Source organism: Macrobrachium rosenbergii, chromosome 3 (genome assembly GCF_040412425.1).
Source record: "Macrobrachium rosenbergii isolate ZJJX-2024 chromosome 3, ASM4041242v1, whole genome shotgun sequence".
In the NCBI taxonomy this organism is placed as follows: Eukaryota; Metazoa; Arthropoda; class Malacostraca; order Decapoda; family Palaemonidae; genus Macrobrachium; species Macrobrachium rosenbergii.
In genome coordinates, this window is record NC_089743.1 from 41,858,977 (window position 1) to 41,874,045 (window position 15,069).

Sequence of the window (15,069 nt, forward strand, 5' to 3'; positions counted from 1 at the left end):
CAAGTCATTTCTATACCGTTAATGTGAATGTATTTTATGGTGGGATGTAACAATATTAAAAAAAAATTTTAAATCAAAATTCTGGAAAATTTGAGTTACATCAAAGCAGTGATAGTAATTATGGTAATTTATTAATATAATAAAAACAGAGCAAAATTATCTGCAGAAAGCATAATAAGTAATTAAATATTAATACACTAATGACTCACAAACACAAATAATAATGTATAAAGCAAAACTGAAATCATATAGCCTAATAATACTTAAATGTTAAGCCTCAAAAACAAGGCCTCATTCATAATAATAATAATAATAATAATAATAATAATAATAATAATAATAATAAATAAATAAATATGCTCCATTGCCATCCCAAAATTTACAGACTACGTATGACTCTTAACACATTGCCCATGGGGGGGGGGCAGCCTTCCTAGCACAATAAGAATGTGGGATCCTAGGTTAGGTTGGGTTAGGTGTATTAATTATTAAGGTTAGGAGTAGGGGTTTGGAGGGGCATCAAGTCCCCTGGCCAAACAAGGGACTGGCAACCTAAGTCAGGTTAGAGGTAAAACTACAGAAGCCCCTGATTCAGTAACTATCAGTTTACGCGCAAAATGGGTGCCATGTTTAGTACATAACCTAATCATAAACAAAAGCATAACACAAAAAAACAAGCAAAAGGTGATAAATGTTCCGGTCGGTGACAGACGTGAACCAGGATGTAGTAAACCTTCAGTTTTACCTTGGTTAGGCTAAGTATGGTTGGTATTAGATTGGGTTGTAATAAATCCCTGTGTTTTGCTCGTCTTGAGTTTTCGGTAATTCTACGGAAGAGCTCACATGGAGTTATACTGTTTATTAATGAAATTTGTTTACTCAACATACACAGAAAAGTGTATATATCCATATACAGTATATATATATTTTCACGTATTTTAATCCATCCCGCCTACCCCGCCCAGTAATAAATCGAATTTTATGAACAATGCCTTTCACAGTAACAACAAAGCACCAATTTAATGGCAGGAGAGACATTAGGCCTCTTGTTTTGACTGTATGTAGGGGCAAATTCTCTTTCCCACCCCACCCCACATGGCCTGACCTGGGGTAAAGGACAATGACACACCTTAGCTTTCTCCCCCCAACCCCACTCAATCACTTTGAGCCTTAGGGACTTAGTTATAAGGCCTCTTTCCCTGTGACCCTTTACTGGCTGCAAGACTTGCTTTCTGAGGTGACCTGCTTGCACAAGAAACGAACGCACTCGAAGATCTTGTTCAAACCAAGAAGCACAAGGCGAGACACGAGAGACGCACTCAAAACCCTGGCACGTACAAATAACCCTCTCTCTTTCCTTTGTGTGGTAGTGGATAAGCGCCAGCAACCCTGTTTGTCTTGCAAAGAGCTCATGCAACAGCATCAGGTATGTCTGAGTAGCGGTCTACTGCCAGTACACTTCTTTCTCTCATCATAAATTTCTCCCCAATTCCTAATTTTCAACTTTTCCATTCTCCTTCAAGCACCCCCTTGTTTTGAGATTGACGACACAGCCCATGCTCTCTCCCACCAGTGCCAATACAAGTTTCAGTGACCAGAAGTAGACCACTCCCTCCATAGTGTTAAATAAGGGCTACTTGAATTAAAGTGCTCAAGTGATTAAATTCTCCCCAGTGCATAGGTTTCATGTGATAACTTTCCAGTGCATGCGATTACTAAGCCTGGCTCTCTATTCCAGGAATCCTGCTTCCTGCCTCAGTCAACCAAGCCTCATGAATTAAGTCCCCTGGAATACTGCCGTATAGAAAATCCAAGAAAATCTAGTTAGTGGCCCGTTGCAAGAAAGCCCCCTCAGCAGGTTAATTCACGCCTCATTATGATGTCCAATTAACGACGTGCTATTGACGTCCTTGTGAATTTGATTCTTGCATCATTCTTACTTTTGTTGTTTGCTGGCTCTTCAATTCTCAGCGTCATTTCATTGCTTCATGTGTAAATAAATTCATTGTAACGTAAATTACTCCCTTATTTCCCATGGCGACCTTCCAATATTTGATCTAATTGCGTAAAATAAGGTAAGTGCAAAACCTCCTCCCTGCATTTTGTTTACAGACTGGTGTTCTCTGGCCCAACTGGCAGTATCTAAATTAAGTAAACCCCTTCCTTCCTCCAAGGACCCCAGTTTGTAAGAATATATATATATATATATATATATATATATATATATATATATATATATATATATATATATATATATATATACACATATATATATACATATATATGATGCAGTGCAAGTGATATAACTTGAAAATTTTACCGAAATATGAGAAATTACCGTCCGTGTTTTGTTTATTTTTATGGAGAAAAGCTCTGTGGAACCCCATGTTTAGTGTTAGCCCCAGGGGGCTATAGCTTATTAATGCAATTTCTTGACAGAACAACACATAGGCCTAGAAAAGGGTGTACAGTACATGATGCTGTACTGGCAAGAGAACTCGGAAAATGTACCGAAAATGAGAAATATATTTACCCTCTTTTTTTGTTTGTTTTTATGTACCAAGAACGGCCCGGTCCTGGTCGTGTCGGCCTCAAGTCACTTACGGCCGTAACATCCAAAACAATGTAAGACGTTATGTTTATGGTATTTACTGTTATTATTTTATGTTTTACGTACATCCCCAGGGGCTGGTACTAAACATGGCGTCCATTTTGCACGTAAACGTGCTTACGGCCGAAACGACCCGAATGCGAACGGCCTGGTACTAAACATAGCATTCCTTGAGGCTTTAATCCAAAAACATCGACAAAAGACTGTAAATTTCTCACATTATTTCGGTAATTTTTCAAGTTATCTCACACCTGTACTGCACCACATACATTCTATTCTATATATAGATGGTACTGTCGAAAAAATTTCATTAATAAACAATATTTCCGTGCGGAGCTTTTCTTTAGAACCACCGTGTTCCACCACCCTAAAACCCTTCTGCTTCCCAGTGGTCCCCTAAAGTTAATATACTGAGGTTCAATATTCCTAAAATACACAACAAAACTTAGAAATGTCACCTTTTTAACTCCGTAATAAAATTACTACTTTAAGTTAAAACTGACCACACTAGGCCTGCCTATCATAGGTCTGGTCATTTCAAATAAACATTAACATGGGCCTAGGCTTACCGGAAAACTGGGATTGATGGACTCCGCGTGGCTTTTACATGTGATGACTTGAAGGAGAAACTGGTGATAAATAAACGGTCAATGAAATTATCACCTGATGATCTAAAAGTCGCCAGAAACCGAACACATCGACAATCACATCCAACGTCCTCACTTAATGACAGTACCGTCGGTACTAACTCATTCCAAAAGTCAACTCTTATCTGTCAAGTTGTACAGTTGTACCGCTGTATAGGGATCGGATCGGATCATCGGAAGTGTTTACCAACGAACATTTGAATTCTCGTGAAGAATTTAAATATTCGAGAAGAAATGGGATTTTATCATTTAATTATTGTCAGTTTTCTAAGGTGATTTCTGGGGTTTAAAAATAACAAGTTGAATGAATTATGGGGTTCAAAATGTTGAGTGGAATGTAGTCTTCGAACGCGTTTTGGTTTGACAATGCAATGGAATAATATATAAGCCTTGCATGTGACGTCACTAAACGTTCTTGAACTAATATTGTTGGGTATGAATTTGAAAACACACGACTTACTGGGTAAAGAACATTTTTTTTATATTATGTTTCCATAGCTACAAAACACACACACACACAAATGAAAAAAAAATGAAATAGACGATGGAGAGCCATTTGTAGGAGGAAGAATAACTAGCCAACAAAAATCACACGAGACTTTTTAGCGCATATTTCGTATCTTACGGCGAATCAAAACTCATTTTATTCTGGGCTGTAGTATACTGTATTATAAAAAAAGTGTCAATACATACCGTATAAGAGTTTTTCCAATGAGATTAGTGACGGTATTTTGCTTTTCCTTTCCACTGTATGATTAAATGTTGATGAGTAAATCTATTGCGGTAGCAAATATACAGTACTTATTTTTCATGCTCTTGTTATTACGAGAAAACAGAGTGTTTTCTTCATTAAAGCTGTTCACGTATATATATATATATATATATATATATATATATATATATATATATATATATATATATATATATCTTTCAGCAGTGATGTACGCTAAGGAAGGTAAAAATAAAATACAAGTGAGAACTATATGGATTTCCTGCTTTAGAGGCATACCCTATGTCACTACCTTAAAAAAGAACGTGTAATTGCATAACTCATTTATATGATAAATAGATTAACTTTTTACGTATTCTGTTTCGTTAAGGTATAAATCTTTTCTATGATTCTGGCTAAACAGGATGCTTCTTTTTTTTCGTGTTTATGCATTGGTTTACCAACCGTCTGTGAGCCTGGCTCTCAGACCGTTATGTTTAAAGTCGAATGATATTACACAAGGAACATAATTTTTTAAATTAGTTATTAACATATTTATTCACTTGTTCATTTATATAGTTGTAAGTGTCTTTCGTGCAGTAAAACGACCCATTTTGATTTGAAAATTAATATTCTGACATTCATTTTTTCATAATAAATATATTAAAGTCAACTTAACCAGACTTAGGCTCCAGATAATGATCACTGTTCATAATACTTGTAAAAATATATAATGACTAGACCTGCTATATCATTGTTATTTATCTCTGTGGAACAAATGATACTCCTAGCATAACCGTTATCATCATCATAGGCCTATATCTTGTCCTTCTATCAACAATACCTGTAAAAGCCTCAATGTCATTTTTATTATAACCAGGCTTACTATGTCATTGCCACTGACCTCTGTGGAACAAATGAAAGTATTAATGGCTATCATAGGCTTATATCTTGTCCTTATCTCTTCAGGGAGTTTTGCCAGACCACCTCTGCCCATGGGTTCAGCCATGTCATCACACCTGACTTGCACATTGCCTTCAAAGCATTTTGGTTCATCATCACCTTCGTCAGGTAGGTTCTCATGTTCTTATATCGATGTGGTGAAAGTATAATTCATATGTCACCATTTTTTATGGATGGAGTGAAGCCAGAAGTCAAAGGAAAGGTCACTGGATGACGGGTCAAAGTTGTGGGTGGAAGGACTGGCGCTTATAAGTGATGGCCGTACTGATTGATTGGGGTCTCTATATACGGCTCTGATTGGGGATAGTGAAAAGGAACTAGAGAAGCTGGTGAAAGATCACAGAAGTGAATGCACCGGAAGAAAATGGAGACTGAATCTTTGATAAATATTTTTGGCAGATGCCGGATAACCGTGTGAAGCACTTGTTAGGACTACAAATATGTCGTTGACTTGTATTCAGTCTGTTTGCAATGTGTCAAATAAGTTGCTGACTTTTGTTGATGACATTTTTTGGACTTTGACTCTTCCTTCTCCACAGCCTTTGCCTGTTGGGGGTCATGACCTACCAGGAGACAAAGGAAGCCTTCTTCATCAGGAGTCCCACAACAGAGATCAGGTACAAGGACAACCGCGCCCACGGTCTTTATCTACCTCACCTGACCGTGTGCAGTTTGTCGGGTTTCTTGAAGTCAAAATTAGAAGGTGAGTGGCCCATTGTCTCTGGGTTCGAGTTCCTTTATTCAATAAATTTTGGCCATTTAAAGCACGAATCATTGTATATCACAAGCAGGTTGAAAACAAGTCAGCGACAGTAAGTAGAGAGCAAATCTTTGGCAAGTGCTGGACAATCATATGAAACGCTGGTTAGTAATACCGATAAGTTGTCGACTTGTATACAACACGTTTGTGATGCATGTGCAACAAGTTGGCGACATGTGTTCATGACATGTTATACTGCGCATTTTCACTTCATGTTATCACTGAAATTCAGAAGTATTTACTGCACTTTTATGTGCTATAAGGAAGGTTTTTTTATTAACCTTTTCCAGAGTACAGTGTCAGCAGCACTTTAGCCTCCTATATACTGATATCAGTCCGTGGACAGACCATCATCAGTTCATCGTTGGCAACAAATCCTCGACTCTTCCTTAACTTGAAGACTCAGCTGACGGAGTACCTTGCTCAGAATAATGTCACACTTAGCGAATTAATCATTAAACTTTCTCCCAGGTAAATATAACTAATTATACCTTTTCATGAGAATAGACGTCGCGTAATGAACTTACGTGAACTTTTCTGCTTTTGTTTTTAAGGATTTCAGATGTTTCAGAAATTCTTTTATAAAATTTTTCCCCTAATTTGTCACCTTTATTTTGAAAATAATGGACTGTCTTTACAAATTTATGTTTGGTTCATATGTGCAGTTTTTATTATTTTTTCTATAGAAAACGATTCAGAATGCTTTAAATTTGTTTTTCTGTTTTAAATATATACTGAACGATTCCAATTGTTTAATAGTTATAGCGTTTCTGATTTATCTCAAGAACTACTGTAGCCTACTCTAAAAGTTTTTCCATGTAAATCCATATAAAAATACGATTTTTAGCTTAAAAAATTCTTTTTTTCTTCCAACAACTTCGAAGAATATTACTTCCCTTCGCTGGACCACAAGCTTTGTACAATATTGAATTTCTGTCGCAATTAAGTTCAATAAAGCATTCTTCTCATTTTTACAGATGTGAGGAAGTCATAGGGTTTTGCTACGCAGCTGATAAATTGTACCCTAATAAGTAAGTAGTGTTACTTGTACACACACACACACACACAGAGAGAGAGAGAGAGAGAGAGAGAGAGAGAGAGAGAGAGAGGGTAATATTACCTTATAGCTACAGTAATTTCGTAACTGATTACACATTTCAGTATACATTTTGTGCACCATTCATTCGTGGTAATAAAACTGAATTTTTTGATAACTTAATGAGAGACACTGCACAATTAATAGAATATACAATTTAGGCCGAAAGCCTAGCGCTGGGACCTATGAGGTCATTCAGCACTAAAAGAAAAAGGTTTAAAAGGGGTAACAGGAGGAAAACCCCATAGTCGCTCTGTGATACTCTTGTTAGGAGAGAGTGGAAAGTAAGATTGGAGAAAGATTATGAGCGGAGATACAGTAAAAGGAAAGAAATGGGTTGCAGTTGGAGGCCGAAGGGACGCTGCAAAGGGCCTTAAGTAATACCTACAGTGCACTTCGCCAGGCGCACTGACAGCTGTCAACTTGCAGTCAGGATTGACCACTCCCACTTTCATTCCTTCATGAATGCTTCCTCTGTCTCTGACGTTCTTATAACATAAATTTCTTCGTTTTGTCCAGCGTGTGCTGCGACAAGCTCTTCAGCACGGTCATCACGTCAAACGGCGTCTGCTACACGACCATCGGCGCCAAGGGAATGCGCATCACACAAGCCCTGTCGGGAATCAACGGCGGTTTGAAGGTCGTCTTTCCTATCAAAGACCATGAATACGTGGGTGAGTCTCTCTCTCTCTCTCTCTCTCTCTCTCTCTCTCTCTCTCTCTCTCTCTCTCTCTCTTCCATACCTTCTTTCTCTGCATCTTTTCCCACTTCTGTGTGGGGTCGATGTTTCTGACAGCTTTCCCCCGCCTGTCTCGGTCTAACACATCGCCCTTTGACAGTTGTTTGTCTCTCAGGTCTTGTCTAACTACATCCATCCACCTTCGCTTCTTCGGTCTTCCTCTTGCTCTCCCACCAGGCACCTCCATCTGCATCACTCTCATCCCTTCTCATCACATGGCCATACCACTGCAGTCTTCTTTCCTGGGCCTTCTTTGATAGTTCTACAACTTTAGTAATTCCTCTTATTCTTTTATTTTTTATCCTATCCATTTTTGTTACTTTCTCTCTCTTCATTCGATGCCATGCTCCTGTGGTTGATGTCTCCAACTTCAAAGCAGTATTCTGCCTCTTGTCTGTCATTTCCTGCACCAGATGGTACGTCCACACTGTAGTACAATATGTCATAAACACCAACACTGTAATAAGACATGTCATAAACACCCACACCGTAGTAAGACATATCATAAACACCCATAATGTAGTAAAACATGTCATAAACACCAACACTGTAGTAAGACATGTCATAAAAAGCCAACACTGTAGTAAGACATGTCATAGACACCAACACTGTAGTAAAATATGTCATAAACACCAACACTAGTAAAACATGTCATAAACACCAACCCTGAAGTACGAAATGTTATAAACACCAACACTGTAGTAAAACATGTCATAAACACCAACACTGTAATAAGACATATCATAAACATCCACACTGTAGTAAGACATGTCATAAACACCCATAATGTAGTAACACATGTCATACACACCAACACTATAGTGAGACATGTCATAAACACCAACACTGTAGTGAGACATGTCATAAACACCAACACTGTAGTAAAATATGTCATAAACACCAACACTAGTAAACATGTCATAAACACCAACCCTGAAGTATGAAATGTTATAAACACCAACACTGTAGTAAAACATGTCATAAACACCAACACTGTAATAAGACATGTCATAAACATCCACACTGTAGTAAGACATGTCATAAACACCCATAATGTAGTAACACATGTCATACACACCAACACTGTAGTGAGACATGTCATAAACACCAACACTGTAGTAAGATATGTCATAAACACCAACACTGTAGTAAAATATGTTATAAACACCAGTACTAGTAAAACATGTCATAAACACCAACGCTGTAGGAAAACATGTCATAAACACCAACAGTGTAGGAAAGCATGCCATAAACACCAACACTGTCATAAAACATGCCATAAACACCCACACTGTAGTAAAACATGTCACAAACACCAACACTAGGAAAACATGTCATAAACACTAACACTTTAGGAAAACATGTCATAAACACCAACACTGTAGTAAGATATGTCATAAACACCAACACTGTAGTAAAATACGTCATAAACACCAGTACTAGTAAAACATGTCATAAACACCAACGCTGTAGGAAAACATGTCATAAACACCAACAGTGTAGGAAAACATGCCATAAACACCAACACTGTCATAAAACATGCCATAAACACCCACACTGTAGTAAAACATGTCACAAACACCAACACTAGGAAAACATGTCATAAACACTAACACTGTAGGAAAACATGTCATAAACACCAACACTGTAGGAAAACTATCATGAACACCAACACTGTTGTAAAACATGCCATAAACACCCACACTGTAGTAAAATATGTCATAAACACCAACACTGTAGTAAATCATGTCATAAACACCAGTACTGTAGAAAAACATGTCATAAACACTAACACTGTAGTAAAACATGTCATGAAAATCACTGTAGCAAAACATATCATAAACACCAACAATGTAGTGAAACATGTCATAAACACCAACACTGTATTAATCATGTCATAACCACCAACACTGTAGGAAAACATGTCATAAACACTAACATTGTAGGAAAACATGTCATAAACACCAACACTGTAGTAAAAATGTCATAAACATCAACACTGTAGTAGAACGTATCATAAACACCAACAATGTAGTGAAACATGTTATAAGCACCAACACTGTATTAATCATGTCATAAACACCAACACTGTAGTAAAACATGTCATAAACACCAACACTAGGAAAACATGTCATAAACACCAACACTGTATTAATCATGTCATAAACACCAACACTGTAGGAAAACATGTCATAAACACCAACACTAGGAAAACATGTCCTAAACACCAACACTGTATTAATCATATCATAAACACCAACACTGTAGGAAAACACCAACACTAGGAAAACATGTCATAAACACCACCACATTAGTAAAACATGTTATAAACATCAACACTGTAGTAAAACATGTCATAAATACCAACACTATAGTAAAACATCATAAATTCATGTCAGCACTTTGTCACACACACATCACAAACAAATTAAATACAAATCAACAACTGTCTGTTACTATTAACCAATGTTCAAATGATAATCTAGCATTTGTCAAAGATTTGTTCTCCACTTACAGTCAACGACTTGTTTTCAGCCTGTTTATGATATATATGAGATCTGTTTCTGACATGTGCTTCTGACATGTTTCACTAAATATGTGATAAGTTCCAACAAGTGTTTATAACATGTTTTATTGTGTATGCATATGGAATAAGTTTCCAACTTGTGTTCGTGAAAGGTTTATTACATATCTGATAAATTTCCAATTTGTTTATGACATATTTCAAGACATATTTGATAAGCTTCCAACTTGTTTATGACATGTTTTACTATGTATTCAGTAAGTTTCCAAATTGTTTATAACATACAGGTATTTTACTACATTTTAGATAAGTGTCCAACTTGCTTATAACATATTTTACTACATATCAGATAAGTTTCCAACTTGTTTAAGACACGTTTTACTATGTATACAATAAGTTTCCAAAGAACGTTCAAGGCATGTTTCACAGTAGTTTGGACAAATTGTTTATGACATGTTTTACTATGTATATTGTATAATAAGTTTCTAAAATGCGTTCAAGGCATGTTTCACCATAGTTTGGGAGAACCCTTGCAGAATACAGCAGCAACGTGGTCTTCATCCCTTGGTTATCTGAAGAAGGGGTCCAAGTCTCCATGTCAGACTACAGCATGACAGCCAGCACAGCAGTTGTCATCAACTCCATACGTATTGCGCCCAACATGGCGGCCACAGTGGCACTCTCACTGGATACGGTGAGGCCATCACGCTTGTGGATGAGTATGCCAGTGTTTACATATGTGGTGTTGCCCCTAAGTGGACTAATAATTTTACTTTTATTCTGGCTTTAATGAATATCAGGTCGCGATCAATACGTAGGTGTAAATTCAATTTTTGAACAATAGAGAATGTGAAACCACAGAGAGATCTAAAGAACTGTTCGTTGCAAAAGAGCTAAGAACTAATTAGATGAAAGAAACATTAACAAAAACAGAATGTTTAGTATTTTGTCCAGATAAAGATTCAGATTTGGTTAAGATGCCTGAAGTGGACCCATGAACTCTTCCTAACCAAGAGAGAGTTACTAAAAAAAGAAAAACTTTACTTTTATCTTTGGGTATAGTTAAAATATGTAGACTTTTTCATATTTTGTTTCATTGACGTTCACTGTTTAAATTATGTATTCCCCTTCGTTATTACAGTTTTTGAAGATATATATATATATATATATATATATATATATATATATATATATATATATATATATATATATATATATATGTGTGTGTGTGTGTGTGTGTGTGTGTGTGTGTGTGTGGGCGTCTTTCAGCATGCTGGCTCAAAGTCCAAGTCAATTAAAAATCTCTGTAGGTTTACTAGAGGCCGTTTAACGTTATTAATAATATTAATATTACTAATAACATGCGCATTATCAATGAATATTGTATACTACCTTGTTTTCCTAAAAATGTCTGTGTTATAAGAGCCAACATTTGCTTGAATAAATATTACATTTGTAAGTGCCTATACTATTCAGTCTGGTTTTGATATGTCAAAGTAATGACCTGAAGACTTTAGGAGCAACTAATTGCTACAAATCTCTGGAAAGAAAACAATAAATGGATTTTATCCAAACCGAAATTAAACTCATCACCTGGAAATGTCTAGACGCCAGCGTCTGCTACTCTGAGGCAGAGATATTACTCAGTTTGATGACCACTTTTTTCAAACTACCCACTTCCCAGGTGGACCACACCGAGCGCTATGCCAGCGTGTGGCCCTGGCCCAAAAAGGACCCCCAGTGTGTCAACCGAGAGGCCTACCTGAAGAAGACGGAGGAGGAAGCAGCCTACACTGAGAATAATCTGTACACGACACTCAAGAACAGAAATTGCTCTCTCGAACTTAGCAACTGCACTGCCATTCCGTCTAGACTTCCAAACGATACGACAGGTGGAATTAATTGGGATTCACGTATTATTTCTTAATCTTGCAGAATCTCATGTCGTAATGTTTCCCCAAAGCAAAGGTGGCCTAAAGTCAAACCATTTTATGAGCGGACTCCAAGACCATTTCCAGCCTTGACAATTCTCCTTAATCCGGCTGCCTTCAGTTCACTAAGAGAAGGGAAGAAAAATGACAAACTTGGCGATCTGGCAAAGTTGCTGCCACTTCTTCACTTGGGTCAGATCACTGAGACCCTTAGTCAAATCGTATAAAATGGGTCGAGATAATCTTCCGTATTCATTGTCTCGCACAGCAAGTTTCCATAAACACCATGGAGAGTTCCCCCCGCCGTGTCCTTCGTCCTGAAGAACGCGAAATGGCATACAATGTGTACCAGTTTTTTAAATGGGAAAAAGAAAATGGAATTTCAAAGTTTTTATAAGAGATGATTTTGTTCTCCGCTTTGGCTACGGGATTTCAACTTTCCTATCGCCATGTGGCTAAAAACAAAAATAACGAAGGAAACAATTTAGAGGGACAGTACCAAATTAAAGGATTATATACTTTGACCATTCAAATCTACTTTAACGAGGGATTTAAACTACCCTTTCTCTTTATCGTAGTCTGCCCATAGATTAAAGAGGTCAAACCAGGTGTGGATTAAAATGGTCAGAAGGATCTGGCAACGTTGCAAATGGGCTCGGAGTCCGCTCATAAATTGGTTATAGTATAGTCATTGATTCCAGCCAAAGGTAATTTTGCATCCATTCTTCAAGATGGTGCCTTTTTCAAGCACGCACGTCTTTTTACACTTGATTTTCTTTGTTTTATTTATCTTTTACAGCTGAATGCACACCTCACGACATCTTGGAACAGTATTTCAACGGCAGCCTTCAGGAATGTGTGAGCAGAAAGGTTCAGGAATATGACATAGGTACCCAGCCACCTTTGAATTATTACAGGACAATTAACAAATGAAGATAAAATTCATCTTTCTTCTTCTTAGCAATTTTATTCATGTTTATTTTATTTACAGGAGACAAAATGTTTTGTGTGACAAACACGTACATTCAGCAACTGAGTTACACAACTTTGTGTAACAGAAGTATTACAGAACTCCAGTCATCAGGAATTATATCCACGTGAGTCACTGAGTCATTGTTCCATATTATCTTGTCATCAAATTGATTGAGCCATTCGGCGAATTTCTGCAACATCGGATCTGGGCTTATTCAAGGAAGGCATGGCAAGGCTTATGCTTGTGAATCATAACCCATCATAGAAATTCATAAGTTATTTTTGAAAGCCATAACCTACTTTTAAAAGTCATACCTTATATTCTTGGCATTCATGACATGTTCTTGAACTCATGCCTTACTCTTGAAAGATACATTACTCTTGAAGTCATATCTTATTCTTAGAAGTCATATCTTACTCTTATAAGACATACTTGATTCTTGGAATTCATGCCTTATTCCTGGAAGTCATATCTTACTCTTATAAGTCATACATGGCTCTTGGAATTCATGCCTTATTCTTGGAAGTCATATAAGTTATACTTGATTCTCAGAATTCATGCCTTATTCTTGGAAGTCATATCTTACTCTTATAAGTCATACATGATTCTCGGAATTCATGCCTCATTCTTGGAAGTCATGCCTTACTTTCTAAAATCATACCTTATTCTTGGCAGTCATGACTCATTCTTGGAAGTTGTATATTACTCTTGAAGTCATGCCTTATTCTCAGATGTCATATTTTATTCTGGGAAGTCGTATCTTACTCTTGAAAGTCCTGACTTAATTTATTCTTGGAAAGCAATTTATTCTTAGAAGTCATATCTTACCTTTAGAAGGCATTGCTCGCTCTCAGAAGTCATGCATGACTCTTGGTAGTTAAATCATACTCTTAGAAGTCATGTCTTATTGTTGGAAGTCATGCCCTGCCCTTGAAAGCCATACTTTATTCTTGGCAGTAACGACTTATTCTTGAAAACCGTACCTTACTCTTGGAAGCTATACATCACTCTTGAAGCCATAACTTTTTCTTGAAAGTCCATTTTACTCTTGGAACTCATACCTTTCTCTTGGAATTCATACCTTATTCTTGAAAGTCATACCTCATTCTTAGCACCTATGATTTGGAATTAATACCTCACTCTTGAAAAGTGTACACTACTCTTGTAGTATACATTTTCACCAATAAAATCATAAACATTCTTTAAATTCCAGTTTTCCAAAGACAAATTCCTACTCATAGTTCTGATTCCATAATTCCAGAGACAGTTTGTCGATGGTGACTATATTCTACTCCCAGCTCCAGTACAACGAACTGCTGGAAAGAACTCCAGGTTTCCTCACGTGGTTCAGTGAGTTAGATATTCCTCTATTTTTCTTCCTTAGGAATTCAGAGAGAGAGAGAGAGAGAGAGAGAGAGAGAGAGAGAGAGAGAAAGGTGGGGGGGACACCAAAGAGGTTAAATTTAACCTCCTTGGAGGACACTGAGAGAGAGAGAGAGAGAGAGAGAGAGAGAGAGAGAGAGAGAGAGAGAGAGAGAGAGAGAGAGAGAGAGAGATCAGGTATGAATTAGGCTGTGTTTGAAAAACTATTGAACTTAACTATGATATTCATCATATCTTCCTTTCTCTGAAGATACTGACAAAAAATGAAACAGATTTACTTACTAAAAGATCAATAATGAATATAAGTAAATGTGAATATTTTTCTCCGTTCTGGTTCGCCATAATCATCAGAATTAATCCCAGTTCAGTTCTTTTTAGTATACATCTTGCACAGCTTGAATTGAGTATTGTATCTCATGTATTTTGAAAAGGTGCAAAGTTTTGTTTGTATACAGCACAGTTACAAATGGCTGCTGTTTCATAATTTGCCAGAAAAGACTGACCACTTGTGTTTCAACGCCAAAGATCATAGATAGCAAACACTGACATCCTGTAATATTTCAGTCACAGCTACAAAAAAATGCAGCACTGTATTTGCTAAGTCTGTAGTTACTTTCAGTAATTTGGCTATGGCTGCTATTTCACAATGTACTAGAAAAGACTGACCACTTGTGTTTCAACACCAAAGATCATGGGCAGCAAACACTGACATCCTGCAATATTTCAGTCACAT

General features: G+C 37.0%; 1 protein-coding gene across 1 annotated transcript in view; it reads left to right on the forward strand.

The window, feature by feature from the left end:
- Positions 1–15,069, forward strand: part of LOC136854585 (acid-sensing ion channel 1C-like) — a 23,923-nt gene that overhangs the window by 7,681 nt on the left and 1,173 nt on the right. The window contains exons 2-11 of the mRNA XM_067130986.1: positions 4,937–5,038; positions 5,470–5,633; positions 5,981–6,161; positions 6,668–6,721; positions 7,306–7,460; positions 10,586–10,743; positions 11,734–11,941; positions 12,780–12,869; positions 12,972–13,077; positions 14,215–14,303. Coding sequence (XP_066987087.1) covers positions 4,937–5,038; positions 5,470–5,633; positions 5,981–6,161; positions 6,668–6,721; positions 7,306–7,460; positions 10,586–10,743; positions 11,734–11,941; positions 12,780–12,869; positions 12,972–13,077; positions 14,215–14,303 — 1,307 coding nt within the window. The remainder of the gene's footprint in view (positions 1–4,936; positions 5,039–5,469; positions 5,634–5,980; positions 6,162–6,667; positions 6,722–7,305; positions 7,461–10,585; positions 10,744–11,733; positions 11,942–12,779; positions 12,870–12,971; positions 13,078–14,214; positions 14,304–15,069) is intronic.